The sequence below is a fragment of the Thamnophis elegans genome, chromosome 15 (genome assembly GCF_009769535.1).
Source record: "Thamnophis elegans isolate rThaEle1 chromosome 15, rThaEle1.pri, whole genome shotgun sequence".
Classification (NCBI taxonomy): Eukaryota; Metazoa; Chordata; class Lepidosauria; order Squamata; family Colubridae; genus Thamnophis; species Thamnophis elegans.
This window is the reverse complement of record NC_045555.1, coordinates 14506868-14532370: the sequence shown is the minus strand read 5'-3', so window position 1 is coordinate 14532370 and position 25503 is coordinate 14506868. Positions and strand designations below refer to the sequence as shown.

The 25503-nt window shown below is 45.5% G+C and overlaps 1 protein-coding gene across 1 annotated transcript in view; it reads left to right on the top strand.

The window, feature by feature from the left end:
* Window positions 1-1127: 1127 nt before the first annotated feature.
* Window positions 1128-25503, top strand: part of LOC116518715 (methylcytosine dioxygenase TET1-like) — a 90049-nt gene continuing 65673 nt past the window's right edge. The window contains exons 1-2 of the mRNA XM_032232231.1: window positions 1128-1369; window positions 15643-17647. Of these exons, the coding sequence (XP_032088122.1) occupies window positions 15758-17647 (1890 nt within the window). The 5' untranslated portion in view covers window positions 1128-1369; window positions 15643-15757. The remainder of the gene's footprint in view (window positions 1370-15642; window positions 17648-25503) is intronic.

The window sequence follows — 25503 nt, the reverse complement described above, 5'->3', positions numbered from 1 at the left end:
GAACTCTTACAATTGCTAAGGTTGAAAAACACTATTCTAAATGATTAAAATCTATGTTTTTGCAGTTTAAGATACTATTCGGTTACACTGGGTCAAATTGTTTCTTTTATGAAGAATACTAGTGTGTACGAAATGTCCATTATACAGATCATTCAAATGCCTGTTGGAATTGGTCAGGGTGTGTATATATATAATGATTACAATCAAAGACCAGCAATAGACATCAATTTTTACAGTATATTAAAAATAATAATATTGACATTAAAAGTGGGTAATAACATCCCTGTTAAGAGCCGAGGTGGCGCAGTGGTTAGGGTGCAGTACTGCAGGCCACTTCAGCTGACTGTTATCTGCAGTTCAGCGGTTCTAATCTCACCGGCTCAAGGTTGACTCAGCCTTCCATCCTTCCGAGGTGGGTGAAATGAGGACCCAGACTGTGGGGGCGATATGCTGACTCTGTAAACCGCTTAGAAAGGGCTGAAAGCCCTATGAAGCGGTATATAAGTCTAACTGCTATTGCTATTGCTAAAATACATGTTCTCAAACTGTTTGGGTCACTCCCTAGTTTACGTTGGTGAAAAGCTAATAAGTATGTGAGTAAATATAATGTTCCAAAAAGTGGTAGACATATCTCCAAAACATTGGTACAAGTTGAATTGGTCAGGATGCGAAAAGGTGGAAACCAACTGCACCCTTCATCAAAATTAAATTAATCTTATTTCCTTAGGATGTCTGTTTCCATTGACAGACGGAAATCCAAGCGCGGGTGGGGAGTGGGGTGAGGAGTGAAAAATATTACCCACATCGAACCACATCCCCGATGGGTCTCCTGGTTGGGCAGGGGGTTGGACTAGAGGATCTGCAGGTTCCCTTCCAACTCTGTTAATCTGATTCTGTCATAAGGAAGGCTCTAACTTTTTAAGTGATCCGCTGCTAGTAATCCATTTCGGAATCATGGCTTGCTGACCGCACCCTCCCACCCCCCCACCCCCCAGGAGAAAGTAAAGCGATCCCGTTCCAGTGGCGAATCCAGCTCGCGTTTTACTTTCCACCCCAGGGCTTCGGCCGGCCGGAGAGAGCGCAGCAGCGCCGCGCGGAGTAGCCTCCCTCCCAGCGGGTCTGGCCGGGGAAGTTGCGATCTCTGCTGGGAGAGCACGTTTTCTTTGCCCAGGGCTCGGGGTCGGGGGGTGGGTGGGCTTCTCTTTACCTTGGAGGACTTTTTCTCTCCCCCCCTCCCCTCCTCCCCCTCTCCTGTCCGCAAAATACAAGCCGGCTGGAGGAGCCATGGAAGTTCCCTTGCTTTTCTGCGCTGGCGGATTGCAAAGCCATGCATGCCTCGTAGGCTCTTCCTGAAAAGGCAGCCAAACTGGTACGTATCAGCGGATCGAGCCCCGGGGGGGAGCCGATCCTGCGGGGGGAGGAGGAGAGGGGGTGCCGAAGCCCTTTTCGCACGTTGAAACTGGTTAGCGAGGTTTTGGGGTGGTTCAAAGAGACCCTTTCCTCGCCCCCCCCCCCAAACCAGGATCGCTTTTTCTGCAGCAAAAACTTTCCACGCTGCCAACAAACTTTTCGGCTGATGATCAGGGAAGGAAGGAAGGAAGGAAGGCGGATCGTTGGCACGTTTGGGGGAAAATTAGGGCCCAATCTAAAATATTCGTGTTTTTTTAAAAAAAGTTTTTATTTTTAGTCTCATAAACACATTTACAAGTATGCATTCTCTTATTTATTAGTCTTATCACATTTAACATTAAATTTTCCATATAAAAATTAAAATATATAATCGGGATTGCTTTGCTTACTGTCCCATACACCTATTTTGTTGTACCTCCCCCCTACTTTCCTTTTCTCCCTCCCTCCCTCCTCTCTTCTTTCCCCCTCTTCTTTCCCTTTCCTTCTTCCCTTTCCTCCCCCCTACTCCTCTCTACCTCTTCCCCTTCATGCCCTCTCTCCTCCTCTTCCTACCCTCCCCATCTTCCTCTCCTTCCCTCTCTTCTGGTTTTTCGTTTTTAAAAGCATCCAAGAATTTGCCAAATTTGCCTTTTAAAGCGACCGAAGCCAAGCCTGGAAGAAAAAACCCGCCGTGGGCAGGCAAAGTCGTTTTTTAAATCTCCATACAAAGAGAGAACGATTTAAAAGGACGGATCAGCAGCCCCGCTCGCCCCTCTTCTTTTTACTTTTCTTTTCCGAAGCTTTCGATTTTGCGAAAGTTAAAACGGCATCTTCTAAACTTCGCTTTAAACAGAAGCTTGGAGGGGGGGAGAGAAAGGAAGGGTGTGGGGTTTTTTTTGGGGGGGGGTGTTTGAAGAGGCATAGAGTGAAATAAGGTCTGGGGTGGGTTTTTTTTCCACGCCCCATCGTGGCTCATTCTCTTGCATGGTCAAGCAGTTAAAATGGAATGTAACTTGTTGACTGGCTATTCAGCCCCTTCGAGGACGTGACTCTCGGCCACTTTTTGGGCTACTAAATCCTGGAGATGCTACCCCCACCCCACCTCCTCCTTTCTTCCCTGCAGGGAGCCATCTGCTTGAAATGAGAATCGAGGCCTGGATTGGTCTTCTCTTTCCGTCCTCCCCCCCCCCTCCCCAATTGCTGATAACTTGCTTCTTCTGGAGGAAGGAGGTCCTATCTCTCTCTTTCTCTGCGGTTGAGCAACCGCGGGGCTCATGCTAGGCAGCAGTTTGGAAGTTGAGTCACACAGGCAACTAAACTTGTTTTGCCCTTTTTGCTTTTGAAATGTCTTGCTGCTGCTTCTTGTCCAAGGAGCTTCTTCCCTGAGTAGCTTCTTCTCCAAGGAGCTTCATCTCTGAGTAGTGTCTTCTCCAAGTAGCTTCTTCAGCCTGGAACAAGTTGGCTAGGAGGATCCCGCTTGCTTGAGACTGAAGAAGCTTCTTCGAACCCAACGCTTCAAAAAACCCCAAATAAAAAGAAGCCCAGTTGCCATGACTCAACTTCCAGTCAACTCTACTGGGGATGATGGAGAATCTTCACCAACATTCTAGGCAGCAGTTTGGAAGGACAGGCAGCCTTGCCTCTCCCCCTTTAGCCCTTGTTCCTTCTGCCCCTTGCAGACCATGTGGCCATGTCATAAGGTTTTCACTGTAATTCTGCTTCCCTAAACGCTGTCGCGGCTTCGTCTTGCAAGCGGTAGGAAGTGAGTAGAGAACTTTCTGAAGCGGAGAAAAGGCCTCTTTCTTGATCCTCTGAACACGGGGACAGAGGCTAGGATAGGCAAGCCGCTTTCAAGCCATTGATTTGCGATAATCAGTTTGGAAGAATCCAGCAGAAATACAAGTCTGCATGGCATGGGGACGCATGCCATCCTGATTTATTCAGTAGCAGTGTTGAGGGAGAGCAACTTCAAAGGGCAAAAGTTGGCTTTTGAGACCCATGAAGGGGGTCTCGACTTTTCAAAATGTGCCTTTCTTGTTGTGATGCACAAATGTTTCATTAAACTGCAACGATGATTTGGCCACAACTGCATCTTCATCAACCAGCAAAGAGGAGTGACAGATGGATGTACATATCCTTGAGCACTTAAGCAAATGTGCAGAGGAACAGCGGTCGATCACAGTTCTCTCTAGCGTATGGCTCCCTCTTGCGCATTACAGTTTCAAAAAAAAGTTGCCTTCCTTTAACATAAAGGCTGATTGCACCGTGATGAAAATGTGCATGCCAGCATTCCTGCATGCAATGTGCCATGAGGGGTGTCCAATCTGGAATAACTTGTAATTTGGTAATGTCATAAATATTCTGAATGCTTCCTGACCTGCAGCTAGTTGAATGTTGAAATAGATCATCTGGCTGCATGGCCAATAACATTTCTGGAGATTACCCTTCAGATTGCACATTTGAATAAAGTGAGCAATTCAAAAGGTCTCCCTCTTTTATCAGTGGGTACCGTTAGTGTTGGTATTTGGCTGGACGTGTGAAGTTTTTCTTAAGTATTTCGGAACAAATCCATTGTGGAAGATGAGGGGTGGATTGTTCCAATAGAAGTATTCCTCAATTTACAACAATTTGCTTAGTGACTGTTTGAAATTACAACAGGACTTTAAAAAATGACTGATGATTGCTTTTCATACTTACAACTGTTGCAGCATCCCCATGGTCACATGATCAAAATTTGGCCACTTGGCACCTGGCAGGTATTAATGACAGTTCCACTCTCCCTGGGGTCATGTGATCACTATTCGAAAACTTCCCTGCCGGCTTTGGATAAGCAAATGGGGGGAAAGCCAGATTCGATTAACAATTGCATGATTCACTTAACAACAATGATTTGCTTAGCAACTGTAGCCAAAAAGGTAGTAAATTGGGATAAAATTCAACAACTGCCTTGCTTATCAATAGAAATTTGGGGCTCTATTGTGGTTGTAAGTCCAGGATTACCTGTAACAGACATTTGTCAAAGAATCTGCGAGTCATTTCTAAGAATGCTGATGTGCAATTGTCAAACTGTAAAAGCAAATAAAAGGTACAATTGGCATGACTTAAAATACCGTTTAGAGACTTTCTCTTCCTTTAAGAATCAGCAGCAAGTTGTAGCTGAGACACCTTTATGAAAATGCGTTTGTGTGTTGTGTGTTTCCACTTATTTAGTGACAACAGGTCACTCTCCTCAGAACCTTTACAGAATATGTGCCTGCTTGTAGATAGCATTTTTATTGTGCAGTGGTGCTGCCTTGTGCATGGAATGTTAGAACAAATCCAGATAAAGTCATCTTTTGCCACCAAAAGCATTAATAAGCAAAAGTGCATTATTCTGTGACTTTTCACAGAAGACTGAATTAAAGCCCTTTGGAAGCAACCGGAGGGTATCATCTGAGTCTTGAAGCAACATATGGTGCATTTGTCATATTTCCCAGAAAAGAATGGTTTTAATAGAAGATATAGGTAGCTTAGGGTTGAACTGTGGAGTTTCTGGTGCTCTTTGAGCCTGTTGTTTGTTTGCAGCCTTTCCACCAGGGAGGGCTTTGTTCTCCGTTTATATACAGTAGCTTGCCCAGCCAGGATTCCCAGCCAAGCTTAAGAGAGCACCAAGGATTCCTCAAAAATGGTTTTATTGGCTGTAGTCCAATCTATTGGATCTCATGTACACTTAAGGTTTCCAGCAGAGGTTAATGCCAGTTTAAAATCCACATAGTACTTGCAGGGGCCTCATCAAGGTGTTAAAATATATAAACAACTTGTCTTGGCTGGACTGAGCACAAAGGAAATCTTTCTAGACTTTTTGGAAGAAGAAAAAAATGGAAAGACCCAAGTCAAGTTAATTCTTGGTGGCCCCTTGAGCATGTGGATACATATTTCTTGAGAATAATGATAAAGATGTTTGTTATCTTTTTCAGGGATGATGTTTAGTGTTCTCTAAGTGGTTCCCAGTTGGATTATTGATCTGGCCAGTAGAAAAACCATGAGTATAGAAGTAGTAATGTGATAATTACACCGATCATTTCTTCATCTGGTTTGCAGAATCAATTCTCCCATTCTTGGGTTGCCTATATCTTTTGGCATCCAATTCTTATTTCTATTCATGCTGTGTTTAATTTTTCTAAGTACCTTAGGGCACGTAGAAACCATTTTCCCTTAAGCATTTTTGAAGGCCTGCAAGGAAAAAAATGGTGTTGTCTTTTAATCCCCACATTTCTTTTCCACTGCCTCTATGTTTTCCCTCTACTACTTGCTTTTATTTTGTAAACAATTTAAATGAAAGGCATTTTTCAGCTTTTTGCCTGAAAAGTGTAAAGAATGAATGAATGAATGAAAGAAAAAGAAAGAAAGAAAGAAAGATAGATGATAGATAGATAGATAGATAGATAGATAGATAGATAGATAGATAGATAGATAGATAGATAGATAGATAGATAGATAGATAGGCCGGAGTTATATTTGGGAGAAAGCCTCACTGAATTAATTGGATATTAGTTATTTTTTATTTTAGACTTTTTATTCTGCCTTCATTATTTTTAGAATAATGAATTTTAGAATTCAGGATTGTGAACAAATATTCTTTCCCCTTATTTCCCTCTATTTTCATGCTCTAGGCAGGACTAGAACACATAGTCTCCCAGTTTCTACTCTGGAGCTTTAACTACTGGATCCAACTGGTTCTCTGATGAATAAATATTTTTGTTTGAATTTATTGGATCATGTATGCATTATAACATAGAAAGTGTAGCCAATAAGTTCAGATCTTTGTTGGCAATGCTGTGTCCTGTATGAATCATTGCTCCACTTAGCTGAGGCTTAGGTTTTGACTGGCAGCTGCCCTAAGACCAGAAATATTCCCTAGTCAGCCTTTAGCCCAGTGTTAAGCCTGTCCTCTTGAAGAAACAGTGTGCTACCAATACAAACCATCCTATCTCATACGAGATAGAGAAAAGTTGCATTTGCTCCCATATGAGTGGAGTCTGGACCTCTCTGGCACTGTATAGAAGGTCCATGCAAAAGCTCAGAGCAGTTTGGACCTAGAAGGGAAACTGATTCTCCCTATAGATATTTTAGGACTGGAGTCCCCAACCCCCAGCTGTGCAAACAAATGAAGTCCCATCTGTGGGATGCAGGCAGCACACAAAACCATGCACTCCCAGTCCACGGAAAAACTTTTTTCATGGAATTGGTCCCTGGTGTCCTAAAGGTTGGGGGCCAATGTTCTAGAACAGGAGACTTGTGGACTTCAAGTCCCAGAATTCCTCAGCCAGAATTCTGAGAATTCCAGTCTGAGGAATTCTGGGACTTGAAGTCCACAAATATTAAAGTTGCTAAGTTTGGAGACCCCTGTACTAGGAGCACAGATGTAAAGGCAGTCCATACAAACCACAACTTTATAAGCAACCGCCAAATTCCAAAACAAATTTAAATAGCCCTGGAACATTCCAGTTAGACAGGAAGCCAGCTTTCATCTTGATAGGTTTATCAGTTGTCAATATGGTATTGATGTTTATCAGTTATCCATAGGGCATTTGCTATAGGGCTATAGCTGCATGAAATCTCATTTCAGGAACATTTTGAGGTTCTCGTGCAACAGATGTCAAGCCATGTAAAAGATGTAAAATAATTGGAAGTTTGATGATCCTTGTGGGCTACTAGATATAAAACTGCAGGATCAATCCAGTGATGAAATCCATTTTTTTTTACTACCGGTTCTGTGGGCATGGCTTGGTGGCGTGGCAGGGGGAAGGATATTGCAAAATGTCCATTCCCACCCCACTCTGGGGCCAGCCAGATGTGGTATTTCCCGGTTCTCCAAACTATTCAAAATTTCCGCTACTGGTATTTCAGAGCCTGTCAGAACCTGCTGAATTTTACCCCTGATCCAATCTGGGACCAGAGGTTTAGTCTTCTTTCGAATTTGTGCTGGAGCCCATCCTCGGGAACCTCTCTGACAGATTGTGTGCTAGAGAGAAGTGCTAACACACTCCGCTAGAGAGAAGTTCCCTGAGGATGGGCTCCAGCACGAGCTGAAAGTTCGGAAAACTGAACCCCTGGTTCCTGTGACTGACCTAGATTGGATCCTGCAGCATTATCTTGGGACATGTATATTTGCCTTCATTTGTGAGATATGAAATTGTTGTATGCCAAATTAGGGGAGTTAAGGGAACATCCATCTGATAGACACTGTGTTGAAGATGGTAGCTTTTGCTGGATGAATGTATTTATTTAGGAAATTTAGTTGTCCATCTCGTATCCAACAACTCTAGAGGCGAACAGCAGAGCTAACTGAGTCAAACATAGTGTCTGGTCTTTTCGTGTTCTTTCTTAGAGCAGAGAGAGGCAAAAGGGTTCCCCTTGGCAGCTGCACATCTGGAACCCAACCTGACATTTTAAAAATGGATCAAAATAATGATATAGCAATATGGTATCTGCAAAGCAAAAGACGGGCAACTTTATTGGCAAGAATTCCTCAGGACCTCACATAGACATGACAGGAAGTATAAAATGAGGGGAACGTGATTTCACTCTATATTTATTTATTTTTATTTATTTTTATTTACTTTATTGCTCAAGAAAAGGAGAAAAAAGTAGGGGTTAAAAAGCATCCTTGAGGTTAAAGGAGAACAATTTTGCAATTGTTTGCTTTTGGATTAATTGATGATTTGTAGTTGACTGCATTCATAATGACGGCCATTTTGTGAGCAGGCAATGCTATCTCCAGCAACCATTTTGTAAAGGTAACCAAGGTGTGCTCTCAGTACTTCCATATTTTTTTTTAACGGACCATAAATTTGCTTACCCCTTTGATTTTTTTTTCCTCATTAGCACATAATTTTGCACTCCTCCCCTTCAAAGCCACTGGTGGTTGTACCATCAAGAAAAACATTATCTTTATGAAGGGATTTTCCAAGTCAGGCCCAGAGACGTCTTTATATGAAAGTCAGATGAGGTTGCAACCAACCAGTATTCTCTGTCCCAATCAAGAGAGCTGATCCACATGTTTCAGTGTTCTCCATAGTGAGGGGGGAGGAGTATCCAGAATGGGTTTGACCTTATCCTCTCGTGATTGGTTTGAGTCAGATAAGCTCTTTGGGCTCCGCCCCCTGGAGGTGAGCCTGCCCAGTTTTCTGACTCAAAACGATCGTGAGAAGTTGCTCATTCGAGAGCTCCAGGAATTTACTAGGATCTAAAGGAAAATTCATTTGGACCCGTCGAGTTTTGCCTCCCTGCTTCACACACAGCCTCCTCCTGCAGGATTGGGACTGCCACTAGCCCCCCTGGGGCGGCAGGCTGCCCTGGACACTGAGGAGATCCGAAGACTCTCAGTGAGGAGCTTGGCCGGGCAGCAGGAGAAAGGGCAGAAGCCTCTAGCAGGCAGCCCTAACCAGGAGGACGGGCAAAAGCCTCTAGCAGGCAGCCCCAACCGCTGAGGCTTGTAAGTCGCTGGAGCGCTCCGTTGCTCCCCTCAAGGGTTGAGCGACGAACCAGGGCTTTCAAACGCCCTGGAGCGCCCGTGCTGCCTCCACGTGGCCAGAGGATCGTGAGGAAGCCGAAGAAGCTGTTCCTGGCCACAGCGGCATCGGAGGAGAGGCAGGAGGAAGAGAATCCGGCTGGGAGTGCACGTGGCAAGCTCTCAGGAGCTCAAGCCTCGCTTCAGGCACTTTTAAATTTCGCGCCCCTTTGCAAGCCGGTCGGCGCCATTTTGAAGCCGGGAGGACCCACGTGGTCCAAGATGGCGGCGCCCAGCAACTACCAGGAAGGAGAGTCCCAGGCAGTTGCAAGCAGGGACTGCAGCCCCACCAGAGGGGCAGAAGAACAAGCACCCAGGTCAGTGGCTTCCCCAGAGACTGCCCGAGGAGGGGGGGGGGAGAGGAAAGGCTAAATGCAAAACCAAGCACCTTTCCCCCAGGGCAGATCCAGAGGAAGGGAGGGGTCACAAGCCCCGCAAGCCCTCTAAATACGAGCGGAGGAGGCATAAGGCTTTAGAGAGGCTTTGCAACCAAGCAGCCAGCCATCAGAACGCCCCAGGCAAAGGGGGGGAAAATCCAGGCACTCCCTTATCCAGCGGAGGCTCAGGGGAGAATCCAGCCCTGCCAACAAGGATCCCTATAGACACCTCGGGGCTTTGGGGCTCCACTCAGGGGTGGCAATCCCCTATCACCCCTACTGTGGGGGCAGCCTTGCCTACTGGCTTTCCCCTTTTGGGCAGCCCCCCCCTGCTCAGGGGGGCTTCAGCCCCAACCCAGCGCCTCCCACAGGGGCCCCCAACTTCCAAGAATTAATGATGCAGGCTTTTCAGCAATGCATGGCTGCAGCATTCCAGCAGCCACAGCCTCAGGGGGCCCCCCTCCCCCCCACCCCCAGGGCTCCTGAATTCCCAGAGGCCCAGGAGGAAGAGATTCACAGCTCCTCAGATTCATCCCAGGAGGACAGTGACAATGAAAGTGAGGAAGGCGAGCTCAGAGAACTCAAGCTATCAGAGGATGAAGGCATGCCTCCTCCTAAACCCACATTCACTGGGTTGTTCCAGCCCTCACTGTTTGAGTCCCTGCTCTTCAAGGCCAAGGCAACGGTCAAGCTAGGCAACAGAGCAGCGGAGGCCACACCCCAACGCCAGGGCCTCTCAGCAGAGAACATCTTTGATGAGCAGGCCATCGAGGCAGACACTGTTCCTACGCCCAAGACCTTCCTAGGCTTGATAAGGCGCCAATGGGCATCTCCTACAAAGGGCCCCTCACCCTCCTCTTCAGACAGGATGTTCTTTAATGTGGACCAAGAGCTGGCTAAGCTACTTGCACAGCCCACCATAGATGATCCAATCGTGGCTCTTCATACATCCACCAACATGCCTGGGGAGCCAGAGGATGCCTTGAAGGCGGAAGACAAGAAGGCAGACCTCACCTTGCAGAGGGGCCATTTAGCAGCGGCCTGGGCTGTGAAAGCATCCACCACAGCCTCTTTCATCATCAGATCTTCCTTGCTGTGGCTGCAGGAGCTACAGCAACGCACCCCCATAGCAGATGCCCGGTCACATCAGGACATCAACAGGCTGGCAGCGGCCATCCAGTTCTCATCGGATGCCACCCTGGCTGCAGCCAGATTTGCTTCCAGGGCGATCGCATCGTCGGTGGCATCACTCAGGCTGCTGTGGCTTCGACAGTGGCAGGTGGAGGTTCGTCACAAGTGGCGCCTGGCTTCAGCCCCCTTCACAGGGGATTCCCTCTTTGGCTCGGCTCTGGACCGGTTCCTGGTTGAGAACAAGGACAAGAGGAAGGTCCTCGCCACTGCCCAGAAGAAAGGCAGCTTCAGGTCAACTCCATACCCCAGACGCTCCTACTCCCGGGGTCAGGACTCTGGTTCCTTCTTTCGGGGTCAGGACTTCCTTAGGGGGTCAGAGGCAGGTTTCTCAGGAGGCAGGCAGTATCAAGGGGGATTCCCTGCTAGACAGAGGTACCCAGACAGACAGCAAAGAGGCAGGCAACAGAAGCGGCCCTTTCGAGGGGGCGGAGGAGGCGGAGGGGGGCGCTCCTTCCGCAAATATTAAAGCTAGGCCCAGCGTTCTCCCCATTGGGGGGTGCTTAGCGCATTTCGCTGACCGCTGGGACCTCACCTCCTCTGACAGATGGGTGCAGAAGACCATCAGGCATGGCCTTTCACTCGAATTTCTTTCCAGTCCCCCGAGCTTCTTCCGGATTTGTCCGGTTTCTAAGAACCCGACCCGGAGGCTGCTGATGCAGGAAGCCATCCAACACCTGTTGGAGATCAGGGCGATCCAGCCAGTGCCTCCAGAGCAACAGGGTCAGGGGCACTATTCCATCCTGTTCGTCATTCCCAAGGCCTCTGGGGGCTGGAGAGCGATCCTTGACTTGAAACGCCTGAACCGTTCCATTCGCTATAGGAGGTTCAAGATGCACTCCCTACACTCTATCTTGGAGGGGGTTAGACAAGGAGACTTTCTCACTTCTATAGACCTCACTGAGGCCTATCTGCACATCCCCATTGCCCAGGATCACCGTAGGTATCTCAGGTTCTGCTACATGGGTCACCACTATCAGTACCGGGCCCTCCCCTTCGGGCTGTCTTCGGCCCCGAGGGTATTCACAAAGGTAATGGCAGCGCTGGCAGCGCACCTGAGACAGGTCCCGGTGCGCATCCAATGTTACCTGGATGATCTGCTCCTGCAGTCATCCTCCTTTAGGGGCGCTCTGCGAGACCTAGACATCACCATGACAGTCCTGAGGGACCATGGGTTTACAGTGAACCTAGCCAAGAGTCACCTCCACCCCTCTACTAGTCTGATTCACCTAGGAGCCAGAATAGACACCCAGGCGGGCATGGTCTTCCTGTCACCCGACAGACAGATAGCGCTTAGACAGCTAGCCTCCTCGATAGCCAGGAAGCGCAAGGTGTCCCTAGCCACTCTGTCTAAACTACTAGGCACCATGGTCTCTGCCATTGGCATCGTCCCGTGGGCTCGCCTCCACACCAGAGATCTCCAATGGTTCCTCTTGCCATTCCAGCGAAGGCGCACGAGCTGTTCGCAGACCAAGGTACTTCTCCCGCTAGACGTCTCCCGCTCCCTGGCTTGGTGGACATCCCCAGCGATCACAAAGGGCGAAACCTTCTGGACACCAGACCGCTTGACGGTAACGACGGACGCCAGTCTGAGTGGGTGGGGTGCCCATCTGCTGGCTCAGATGGCGCAAGGAGAGTGGACTCAGGCGGAAGGGACTCACAACATAAACTGGTTGGAGCTCAGGGCGGTCCGCCTGGCTCTGTTACGGTTCCAGAACTCGGTCAGGGGCCAGCACATATTAGTCCTCACAGACAATATCACCACCAAGGCTCACATAAACAGACAGGGGGGGACAAGATCAAGGGCCCTCATGAAGGAGGCCAAACGTCTGGGTCAGTGGGCCGAAAGGAACCTCCGGTCTTTGAGGGCAGAACACATAGCGGGGGTGGACAACACCAGGGCCGACTGGCTCAGCCGGGCCGAGGTGGACAACTCAGAGTGGAGGCTACAGACTGCAATATTCGAGGAGGTGGCCGAGCGCTTCGGGCGCCCGGAAGTCGATCTGTTCGCCACTCCCCTCAACACTCAGCTCCCGAGGTTCTTCTCCAGGTACCGGACACGGGGGGCGGAGGGGACGGACGCTCTGCGGAGCTCATGGCCCAGGGGTCTTTTGTATGCCTTTCCTCCCTTGCCCCTGATTCCCAGGGTCATACGGAAGATCCTTCAGGAGGGGGCGGAAGTGGTTCTGTTGGCTCCTCATTGGCCCCGGAGGCCTTGGTTTGCAGATCTCCAGTCTCTGTCGGTGGAGAGGCCCTGGAGAATTCCCCAGGAGAGGATATCCCTCAGCCAGGGGGCGCTGGAGCACCCGGATCCTCAATGGCTCCAGTTGACCGCTTGGCGGTTGAGCGGAGCATCCTGAGGAAAGACCTCTTCTCCCCCAGGGTGATAAGGACTATCCAGGCCGCCCGCAGGCCCTCCACAGAGCGCATCTATGGCTCCACGTGGCGGGCCTTTGACTCTTGGTGCAACTCCCGGGGGTTCACCCCCATCCAGGCTACGGTGCCTCAGGTTCTGGACTTCCTCCAGGCGGGCCTGGATAGAGGGTTAGCGCCTAACACAATTAGGAGACAGGTCTCAGCCATCTCATTAGTTCTCCTGTGTGGCAGAAACCAGAGCCTGACGCACCACCCCATGGTCAGGCAATTCCTTAAGGGGGCCTCCAACCTCAGACCACCTACGGTACACAGGTACCCTTCCTGGGATTTACACAGGGTTTTGGACGCTCTAACGGGCGCCCCATTTGAGCCATTACAAACAGTTTCCCTTAAGTTCCTGACCCTGAAGGTGGCTTTCCTGGTGGCCATCACTTCCGCCAGGCGGATATCCGAACTGCAGGCGCTGTCCACCAGGGAGGATCTCTGTGTCTTCCACCAAGATAGGGTGGTGTTACGGCTGGATCCATCCTTCATTCCCAAGGTGTGCTCCTGCTTCCATCGAGCCCAGGAACTGATTTTGCCCAACTTCTGTCCAGACCCTTCTCACCCATTGGAGAGGAAGTGGCACACTCTGGACGTTAGGAGGGCTCTGAGGATTTACCTCAGGAGAACCAGGCCAAACAGGAAATCCGAAGCCCTGTTTGTCTCCTTCCAACCAGGATCCCTGGGTAATAAGGTAACTTCCACCACTATCGGCAGGTGGTTGCGAACCTGCATTGCCACTGCTTACCAATCGCAGGGGCTACAGACACCAAATCATATCACAGCCCACTCCACACGGAGTGCAGCCACATCCACGGCCTGGGCCATCCCTGGCCGAAATCTGCAGGGCAGCCACGTGGGCTTCCCCCTCTCTCTTTGTTAGGAACTATAAGTTGGACTCCTTTGCCTCGGCAGAGGCCTCGTTCGGCCGCAGGGTGTTGCAGGCGGTTCACAGGGCAGGACCCGTGCCTCAACAGGCCTGAGTGGGGGACATATGGCCTCAGGGATCTCCCTCCCTAGGGACGTGCAGGCTTTGGTACGTCCCATTCTGGATACTCCTCCCCCCTCACTATGGAGAAAGGGCGTTGGTACTTACCTGATACGCCTCTTCTCATAGTGGGGGGAGGAGTATCCAGTCCCTCCCTTACTAGGTTTGTACAACTAAGTGTTATGTTCATTGTTTATATTGTTATTTAATTATTGATGTTGAAGACAATAAAAGCAAAAAACTGAATCAAGAGTCTGGAGTGAATGATGCAACGAGTCGGAGAGAGCTCTTCGTCATAAAACTGGGCAGGCTCACCTCCAGGGGGCGGAGCCCAAAGAGCTTATCTGACTCAAACCAATCACGAGAGGATAAGGTCAAACCCATTCTGGATACTCCTCCCCCCACTATGAGAAGAGGCGTATCAGGTAAGTACCAACGCCCTTTCTGGGCAAATGAATGAAATTCTGCTCTGCAAGTTCTTAAAATGGAGATAAGCAGAAGTCTGATGACAGTGAAAGCTACAGTCCAAATGTTTTGCCTTTGGGGTTTAAATGGTTGGGCCCAGTCCTGGTCACTCACACCTGGCAAGGAAATGAACATTTTGAATAAGCCAAGGATCTCTAAACAGAGATGGATATTTACTAACAGATAGTAAGCACTGTGTATTGTCCCAGGCCCAGGAGAAGAACAATAGCAATAGCAGTTAGACTTATATACCGCTTCATAAGGCTTTCAGCCCTCTCTAAGCGGTTTACAGAGTCAGCATATCGCCCCCACAGTCTGGGTCCTCATTTCACCCACCTCGGAAGGATGGAAGGCTGAGTCAACCTTGAGCTGGTGAGTTTAGAACCACTGAACTGCAGATAACAGCTGAAGTGGCCTGCAGTACTGCACCCTAACCACTGCGCCACCTTGGCTCTTCGATAGAGATAGTGAAGAGATAGAAAATCTCCTTTGGCAAGGAGCTACCTTTGGATACCCATTTCTGTAAATTCTGCAGATCTTCTGCACTGCCCTCTTGGCATAGTAGGGGAAAATAAATAGTGGGTATGCCATTAAGCAAAGCATGTGGGTGTAGAAGTTAGCAGTGCTTCCTATTTCAAAAGGTTTTGGGGCTTCCAATTACTTATCTCTAAAACTTGCCAAGACTGCTTTGAAAATCTTAAGAGAAAGGGGATGTCCAACTCTTCATGTTTGCTTCATTGTTCAGTGCTTGTCAGTTTAAAGTGGGGGAGGAAGCTTTGCTTTTCCATTTATATTGGTGTTCAGTGGATTCAGTACCCTTCAACCTTCTGTTTTGTTTGTCCTCCAGCAATACTTTAAGACTTGGGGGAAATACAAGCCTTCAAAAAGTAAAGCATTATATACAATACTATAAAAAAAATAAAGCACTACCTTCAGATGAAAGAAAATCTATTTCACCCAGACTTTGCTGCCAAAAAACATGTGCTATACTTTTAATATTATTCCATAGCATAGAGCTAAACAAATTGGAACTATGAACAGGATTGTCTTACTCCATTCCCCCACCCCTTCCGTGCCTTAAGCAAGCTGCTAGCTGTATCCCTTTTCCTCTTAATTCTCAGCCTGTGCAGCTTTTGATGCATCTTGCAAATTCGATGTTAAAGCTACAGAGATTATAAAAAGTGACATGAATGTTCTAAAGCTTTTACTTGAAACCTAAAATTCTTCCCAATACTTTTATTGTTCTTTCTTTCTTTCTATTTCAGCTCTGTACTACACAGAGAATGTCCTGACAAATGTGCAGGCTTCTCCTGAAATGAGGAACATTTGCAAGACTCCATGAACTCTTAATTCCAGTGACACATCTAGAGTTTGATAGAAATGGCCCGGGATGCCAGATCTTCACGATTAATTAAAAAAGAGGAGATAAGCAAAAAGAAACCGAGTCCTGTTAAAAAGAAATCTTGTCAAGGAATAAAAGATGCCAAGAAAGAGTCCTCAAAGAAAGAGTGTCCTACAGGCTGTAGAAAATTAATAGAAGACCAGAACGATGGCAAGAAAAAATCCCAAAGACGTAAACCTCCATTAAGTTCGCCATGCCGATTTCTCCGGAGCAGTGTAACCAAAGCCTTTTCTGGAACTTCTTGGATGAACCTGGAATTAACGGATAATGTTATCTTCCACAACCAGCCTCCTTTGAGCTGCGGTGGATTTTCCATGACTCTTCGCAGGAAACCGTTTTCCCATAGGCTGTTTCAAGCATCGACAATCTCAAAAGCCAAAAAGAGTGGCCCAAGAAAAAAACAGAAAGCCAGATCAGAAATTTCCTCTGCACTAGAAAGGAAAGACGTTGAACAGACTACAAGAGCTTTTGCACGAGATTTAAACTTGAATAGTGAATTACCTTCTCCCAAAGGAGACAAGGCCCCATGTTCTCAGGAAGCAGGCTGGTCCTCTGTAGATGATAATCAAGCCAAAAAAAGAGGGATAATGCACCCCTCAAAAATTTCTTTTTCTAATAATGGTGTGACCGATACTTGTAATTCAGGAATACTTGAAGAAGAACACAGATGTGAAGAATTTGTTTCCCGTGAGCAGGCCCTAGAAGATTTGTTTACTAATACCTCAAATGAAATTTTGTCTGAGCCTCTAATCCACCAATTACACCTTGACTTTGACACTACTTTAAGGGTACAGGAAGATGAATTGGGGACGTCCGTAGAACCATATGTGACGAGTAACCTGAATTTACCTCCTGTCCCCCCAGAACATTTCTGTTCACATTCCTTTTCCATGTTGAGCCTTTCCTCAGATCAAGAACTGACGTTGCAGAATAAAAGTCCAGAGACTTCTCTGGAATCTCATTCCAAAACTGGACACGATATGGTGCTACATCCCTATGAATCCGATGCTGCCGTTTTGATTACCTCTGAACTGATCTCAAAATTGCATCTGGATGACCCGTGTGCTCTGCCGGAACCCCTGAACAAACCAGATGCTGAGCCTCCTTTTGCAGAAGAGAAGTATTTGCAGTGTGCCTGTGGATCAGAAGGATGCTTAAAAGAACCAGACCTTGCAGGAGACGCCACTATACCAGTGGATCTGACGCTGGTGCCAAGCAACCAAACACTTGATTCTTCTCCCTGCTATAGCAACCAGCAACCAAACGAACAGTCCGTCTGTGAACAGATTTCTAGCATTTCTTTGAGTAATTTCACCTTGGATGACCTGGAACGGACTCTGGAACGGATTGCTGCAGAAACATTCAGTTCAGATCCAGCCTCTGCACCCTTTAATCCAGATAGAAACACCACTAGCCCAGTCAGCAGGGAAGTGTGTAATGAAGTTTTTTCACAGTCCCCTAATGCAAGGCTGCCCTTGGGTGCAGGAGAGGGGAAAGAGCCAAGGACGGTGCCGTCTGACAAGTCTATTTCAAGGCAATCCGATCCCTTGTTACAGCTGGGAAGAGATGGAAAAATCACACTCTGTCCCCAGGACCCCAGGAAATGTGACCCCAACACAGTGGGGGCATCCGAGCCCCCATCTTTTGAATCTCCAACTGGTGGGTGCCTTGCCTCTTTGCAACCTGTGGTGGAAAAGAAAAAAAGAAGGCGCTGTGGAGTTTGTGAGCCTTGTCTGCGGAAAACTAACTGTGAAGAGTGTAGCTGCTGTAGGAAACGCAAAACTAGCCACCGGATATGTAAAAAGAGAAAATGTGAAGAACTGAAGAAGCCCTTGCCGTCCATTCCACCCTCAAAGCAGCCTGCAGAGGTAAACAGATTTTGTTTTAATATTGCTTGAATTACTGGAATTTTGATCAAAGTGTCTGAAATCTGTTTGCCCTTAATGAGAAATAATGGTTGGCTTTCCGATGGTATGAGATTCACTGAAATCAAACCCGTTAAAACAAGAGGTGTCCAACCTTGGCCACTTTTAAGCAGAGGTGGTATTCAGCAGGTTCTAACCAGTTCTGGAGAACCGGTAGCGGAAATTTTGAGTAGTTCAGAGAACCGGTAAATACCACCTCTGACTGGCCCCGCCCTCATCTATTCTCTGTCTCCTAAGTCCCAGCTGATCAGGAGGAAATGGGGATTTTGCAGTAACCTTCCCCTGGAGTGGGGAGGGAATGGAGATTTTACAGTATCTTTCCCCTGCCACACCTACCAAGCCAAGCCACACCCACAGAACCAGTAGTAAAAAAAAATGAATCCCACCACTGCTTTTAAGCTTGTGGACTTCAACTCCCAGAATTACCCAGCTAGTACGTGGCCAAGGTTGGATGCTCCTGACCTAAAGTTTTGCATGTGAATTCTGTTGCAGAGCAGGCATTAAGTAGAATGCACTTCATATAATTTTTGAGCGATTAAGAACAGACGTTTCAAAAGAGGTGGTGAATACTTTGTTAGCAAATATCATTCAAAATATATTTTGGTATTTAATTGTGATTAATATTTTGAAGGAGATGGTTAACACTCCACTCTGTCCTAGAATAGAATAGAATGAATGAGCTGGACAGGACCTTGGAGGTCTTCCAGTCCAGCCCCCTGCTCAAACAGGAGAACCTACACTATTCCAGATAAGTGACTGTCTAGAGTCTAGACTCTTCTTCCAGTGGCCCCCCGATCTCTGGAGGCAAGCTGTTCCACTGATTAATTGTCCTTACTGTTAGGAAATTTCTCCTTAGTTCTAGGTTGCTTCTCTCTTTGATTAGTTTCCAATCATTGTTTCTTGTCTTGCCCTTCGGTGCTTTGGAGAATAATCCTGTTCTATTCTAATAATTGAATATTGCTGGTTGGATTTATTTCAAGATGATAGTGTTGCTTTCAATATGGAGTGCATTCAGAAAAACTGCCTGCTTTGATTTCAAATTTTTTCTGTTTCCTTTTACATTTTGTCTTACAACTGTTGTGTTGTAGTCTTTTAGAGCAGGGCTCCTTTTCATGTCTGTAGCTCCAGCAAAGCAGAAAGAATTGCCCTATTATGCTTCCTTTCAACATCTATTCTGTTGGAATTGCAGGGAGTCCCCAATTTACGAACACAATTGAGTCTAAAGTTTCTGTTGCTAAGCAAGACAGTTAAGTGAGTTTTCCTCCTTTGTATGACCTTCTTTGTCATAGTTGCAAGTGAATCACTGCAATTGTTAAGTTTGCAACTGGGTTGTTAAGTGAATCTGGCTTCTTCATCAACTTCGCTTGTCAGAAGGCTGCAAAAGAGGAGCACGTGACCCCAAGGCACTGCAACTGTCATAAATACATGCCAGGTGCCAAGTGTCCAAGTTTTGATCATCTGTCCATAGGGATCATAATGGTCATAAGTGTGAATAACAGTTATAAATCATTTTTAAGTGCCTTTGTATCTTTCAATGGTAAAACAACTTACTTAAAACAACTACTGTATTTTTTGGAGTATAAGACGCATCTTTTTCCCTCAGAAAAGAGGGTGAAAATCTGGGTGCATCTTAGACACTGAATACAGCATTTTTGGCTTCCCAAAACTCCGCCCCTTTGCAAAAATGGCTGTGCATAGCCTTTAGAAAGCCACTAGAATGCTCCTGGGGACTGGGAAGGGTAGAAATGAGCAAAAAACAGGCAGTTTTTTACTCGTTTCCGTCCCCCCACCCCAGCCCGCAGGAAACCTCTATAAGCCTCCTAAAGGCTATGCATGCCCTTTTTTGGCAAAAAACAGGGCCGTTTTCATGAAAAATGGGCCATTCTTTGCTCATTTTTGGCCCTTCCAGCCCCCAGGAGACTCTACAAGCCTCCTAAAGGCAATGCATGACATTTTTTTGACAAAAAAAAATGTGCCCGTTTGGCTGTTTTTGGGAGATCTGCAGAATGCAAAAACTTTTTTTAAAAAATTGTCTCTTCAAAATCTTGGTGTGTCTTATACTCAGAAAAATACAGTACTTGTATGTACTTTACCCCCTTCTCACCTTGGTCTCTATTTTCTGTGATGCCTTAAATGCAACCTTTCTACTGTATTGTTACAACCAATTCAAGAGTGGGAAATCTAGAGCTTTCCAGGTGTTGCTGGATTACAACTTCCGCTAGACTACACCTTCATTGGCTATGCACAAAGATAGATCAGCACCAGCTGGAAAGGCAGATGTTTCTCACCTTTGAATATTACTCTATGCTTGATGATTTCTGTTAATTAACAACCTGGGCTTCTGGCATCTTGATAATTTAGTCACCATAAATTTTTTAAAAAAGTAAAATAATAAAATACCGTATGATACAGAGGCGGTATTCAGCAGGTTCTGACCAGTTCTGGAGAACTGGTAGCGGAAATTTTGAGTAGTTCGGAGAACCGGTAAATACCACCTCTGACTGGCCCCGCCCCCATTTATTCTCTGCCTATTGAGTTCCAGCTGATCAGGAGGAAATGGGGATTTTGCAGCATCCTTCCCCTGGAGTGGGGAGGAAATTGAGACAGCCTGCCATGCCACACCCACCAAGCCATGCTATGCCCACCATGCCACGCCCACAGAACTGGTACTAAAAAAAATTGAATCCCACCACATACGATTGGTAACCAAAACAAATGTATTTATTTGGTTTTTATGGCATCTTTATTGCTTTTATAACTAACTCAAAACAGTGAAATATATAAAAGACTAATAATCCTGAAAAGAGGATAATTTTTCATCTTTTTTTCTGAAATAGAGCAGTTTATTGTTGTGATTTATCACAGTAAAAATAGCTTTCTTCAAGCAGGAGGAGTTAATGTGCTTCAGGGCTACTTTTAAGAGAGAATCAGATGTGATTCTGTGGCATATTTCAAGCCTGAGACTTCTCAGTGATGTCAAACAGAGATCCAGGCTGCCTCTGAGTTTAGCCAGAGGATGGAGCTATAAGCAAATTGGCCAGACCAGCAGGAAGCATTTAGCCCAGACAATAATGTTAGAAGGGAAGCTGGTTTTAGTTTCCTTTTCTAGTTTATTTTAACTTTGCCAAACAAAACCTTGACTTTTTTGTTCCCTGGGGGTCAGCCCTGTATATCAAAATAAGTTTTACAGCAGATCTAGGAGCCTGAAAGACTGAGAGCATCTCTGAACTTTGATGTTGTTTAAAATCGGAAGTATTTGGGTGGAAAAATATGCTCCTATATTGATATTAATCTTTTCATGTCTCAGCCAAGGAAACTATTTCTTCCCCCTTGCACTTGAATGAATAGCCTATTTAGCGGATGGGAAATGTAGACTTATTCGATTTTGAATTTCCTTCAGCATTGTAGATGCCATTAGTGTCTTGGGCAGTATTCAAAGAACACTTGTGATAATGCAAAGACGGGGTCTGTCAGATTGAATTCACTGTGATTATAATGGTTGATGGAAAAGAATAATCTTTCCTGTAAAGTGTGGATCAGCTCTACGATCATTCATGAATGGGAAAGTGTTAGGCCACTTTACATGGGTGCATTTGATGTCATGATAAAACAAAATTTGTTCATTCAATCAATTTACATTGTCGCCCACATAACATGACTGAGAGGGGAGTACACTTTAAAACAACATATTTATTTACTTTAGATAATTTATATAACCACTCCTCTTAAATAAGTAACTCTGCAAAAAATAAAATAAGGATAGTATCAAGATCATAAAGGGACATGGTGGCTCAGTAGCTAAGATGCTGAGCTTATTGATCAGAAAGGTCGGCAGTTAGGCGGTTTGAATCTGTAGCACTGTGTAATGGAGTGAGCTCCTGTTATTTGTCCCAGCTTCTGCCAACCTAGCAGTCTGAAAGCATGTAAAAATGCAAGTAGAAAAATAGGATCCACCTTTGGTGGGAAGGTAACAGCGTTCCGTGCGCCTTCGACATTTAGTGATGCTGGCCACAATGACCAAAGAAGTCTTTGGACAGTGCTGGCTCTTCAGCTTTGAAATGGAGATGAGCACCGCCCCCTAGAGTCGGAAATGACTAGCTCATATGTGCGAGGGGAACCTTTATCTTAGTATTAAGATCACTTGAAGGGTTAGTACTGCTTTATACTATGGTAAGACCACACCTAGAATATTATGTCCACTTTTGATCATGAAGAAAGGAAAGAAGATGTTGTGACTCCAGAAAGAGTGCAGAGAAAAGCAGCAAAGATGATTAGGGGAAAACATACAATTAACGGTTGCATGAACAGGGTGTGTCTAGTCTAATAAAGAGAAGAACAAGGGGGGACTTTATAGCAATCTTCCAGTATTTGAGAGGCTGCCACACAGAAGAGAGGGTTGACCTTTTCTCCAAAGCACCTGAGGGCATTACAAGAAGTAACAGATGGAAACTTATCAAAGAGAGATCTAACCTGGAACTAAGGAGAAATTTCCTGACAGTGAGAACAATTAATCAGTGAATGGCTGTCTCCAAAGTTGTGGATGTACCATCACTGGAGGCTTTTAAGAAGAGACTAGACAGCCACTTGTCTGGAATGGTATAGGGTCTCCTGCTAATCCACACACAGCCAGATACTGGTCACTATGTTAGTTGTCTCAAAGGACACTTCACACTACTTGAAAAATAATGCCTAAAATTTTAGGAGAGAGATACAACAGCTATATGATCCTAAACACCTAGATAAAAACTGTGCAACTAAATCTCTGCCGAGAAAACTTTTTAAGGACAGCTGGTATAAATAGTGCCTCTCCAGAATAAAGGCAAGATCACCTGATTTAGGGGCATACCTGATTTGGGAGCATTTGGGACAGCATAATAATAATGGGCCCAACGCTTACTAGAGGACTGCTCTTTTGAGAACAGGCAACAGAATTTCATTTTTAATGTGCTGCAGGTATGCTCACAGTAAAAAAAATGGCAATAAAGTAATCTTATCTTGTATACCAGTGATGGAGAACCTTTTCAGCACCGAGTGCACAAACCAGAATCCACGCACGTGTGCGTGCGCCAGAGCATCAGAAACCCAAAGACCAACCAGCTGGTGCACATGGTCTTCAGGTTTCTGGCATTCCGGCATACACGAAGACCAGTTGGCCAGTGCGCATGCATGCACCAGAAACTAGAAGAGCAGCTGGAGATGGCACTCACGCCCACAGAGGGGGCTCTGTGTGCCACCTCTGGCACATGTGCCATAGATTCGCCATCACGGTTATATACTATCACCCAGTATTTTAAGATTTTAACTTGCTCTATCAGTTGTCCCTTGAGTTGCCAAGCAAACAGAAAGATCCCAGCTTTGGTATAATTCATTTCCAATGTTTCATCTTGACAGCATTCAGCCAACATGCATAGAGATCCTTTTAAACCAATGGCTATATAAGACAACAGTACTGTGTCAATCACATACAAAAGTGTTGCAGTGTGTTTATTCGCTAGTACTGGAGGGTGGTAGGAGAAACTGTTTAACCAAGTCACTACAGAATTAATATACACATTAAATAATGTAGTTCTACCTAAATCATCTTTGCATAAAGTTTCCTCTAGTGTGATGTCCCTGCACATTACAACAGACTTTTAAGCTAGAATTTTAATATAGTTTACTCATCAACAATCGCACGCGCCAATCTTGGTAGATTTTTAAAGTTTGCACCACATCCTTGATCTAGAGATAAAATCAAATGCAAACTTAAATTCATTGAAAGTGGCATATAATGTGGATTCACCTTTAAGCAGTATATTTTTCCATTAGATGTTATAAAGTAAGAGTATCAGCTATAATCAGATGCCTTTCTCTGAAATCAGCCTGCTCTTTGGCAAACCTATATTCTGATTCAACCCAATCTTCAAGTTTATTGTAAAGATGTTTACAATAATACTTCCATTATATCAATCGATATGAAATTATCTGTTGCCAGGTGTAAACAAATTCTGGATTTGAGAGAATTGTTGATACAGTATTATCAACCTGAGAGACTGCCTCTTGCCAATTACCTCCCAGAGGCCCATAAGATTGCACAGACTAGGCCTCCTCCGGATTCCATCTGCCGGTCAATGTTGACTGGCGACTCCCCGGAGGAGGGCCTTCTCTGTAGCTGCTCCGGCCCTATGGAACGATCTCCCCATTGAGATCCGGACCCTTACTACCCTTCTGGCCCTTCCGCAAAGCGACTAAGACCTGGCTGTTCCGGCAGGCCTGGGGCTGTTGATTCTGTCCAGCCCCATCCTAAGTTGTGAATGTTGTGGACCTTCTAATATTGTTTTGTTTTTTGTATGTTTCCCCTTCCCTTTTTTTACTTGTAAGCCGCCCTGAGTCTCTAGAGAGTGGGCGGCATACAAACTAATAAAATAAAAATAAAATAAAAATAAAATAAATATTGTAAATGGAAGCTTGCGATGAAGCTGTCAGATGGGGCTGTTGTTGGCTTGGTAGTCATAGTGGGAATCAGATGAATTTTAGCACAGACTAAATTCTGCTCTGTTATAAATCAGAGTGAGCTGATCTTGCTATTTTTTATTTTATAAAATCTTGTAGAAGCATTGTTAGCAGTAATGCACTGTGCTTTGATTTCCTTGCAAGATTGTTCCAGAGTTTGTTTATCTTGTCAATAATATGTCTTGGGAAAATTAATATTTGTGGAAAAAGAATACTGAAAATAAAACTTAGTGCATAATTCCATGTAGAATAGATAATCTACTTGGAGGATGAAATTGGATAATGATAAGACATGGATGTCCATTTTTAATTCCTTAATGTCAAGTGCTGCATTTATTTTAAAACTTCTGAGCTGTCTTTTTATTTCCCCGTTTTATATTACTGCTTACATTTTGCCTTGTAAAGTGCCTTGAAGTGACCTCAAAAGGACATATTCAAACTTTGCACGTAAATGAGGTTGCAGTAGAAGAGAACATCTTTAGCTCAGGATTGAAGTAAAAGTCCTTGGTGCTTTTTGAGCTTGGCTGTTTGCTTGAGGATGTTTCATTATGAACCTTGGTGGCACAGTGGTTAGAGTGCAGTACTGTTGACTGGCTACTTCTGTTGACTGCCGTCTGCCTGCAATTTGGCAGTTCAAATCTCTCCAGCCTGAAGGTTGACTCAGCCTTCCATCCTTCCAACGTGGGTAAAATGAGGACCCAGATTGTTGGAGGCAATATGCTGACTCTGTAAACCGCCTAGAGAGGCCTGTAAAAGCACTATGAAGCGGTATATACCATAAGTCTAAATGCTGTTGCTTATTTCGTTTTGACTATTTAATAAATCTTTGCCCAAATCACTAAAAAAGAATGATGGGAGTTTAAAATGGGAAGTAATTAAAACAAGGAATTAAAGTGACTTCAACAGCATCCTGTTCAAGAAAAGGAGAAATTTTAGCATTTCTGCCTGTCTTTTTCTTTGATTTCTCTTGATCTCATTGTAGAGTGAGGTTTTGCTGCTTCACCCTTTTCTTCATACTTTTTCTTTTCCTTCCAGAAAACAGCCCCCTATTCTTTTAACTCCTTTCTGGTGTTTTAAGATTCATTTCCTTGGGCATTTTGATAAGGAGAAAAGAGTTTTGCAACTTGAATATATAGTACTGTTTAGTAGTTTCCGTTTCTTTTAATTGCATTAGGAATGCACTTTGTTCAGTCTAATTCTGTTGGTAAAATTATTATCCGTGCTTGGCTCTTAAGGCCATTGAAATAAACTGAAAAGGCCCATTCAGGATAAAAATATTTATCTCTAGATCCCCATTGTCGGGAATG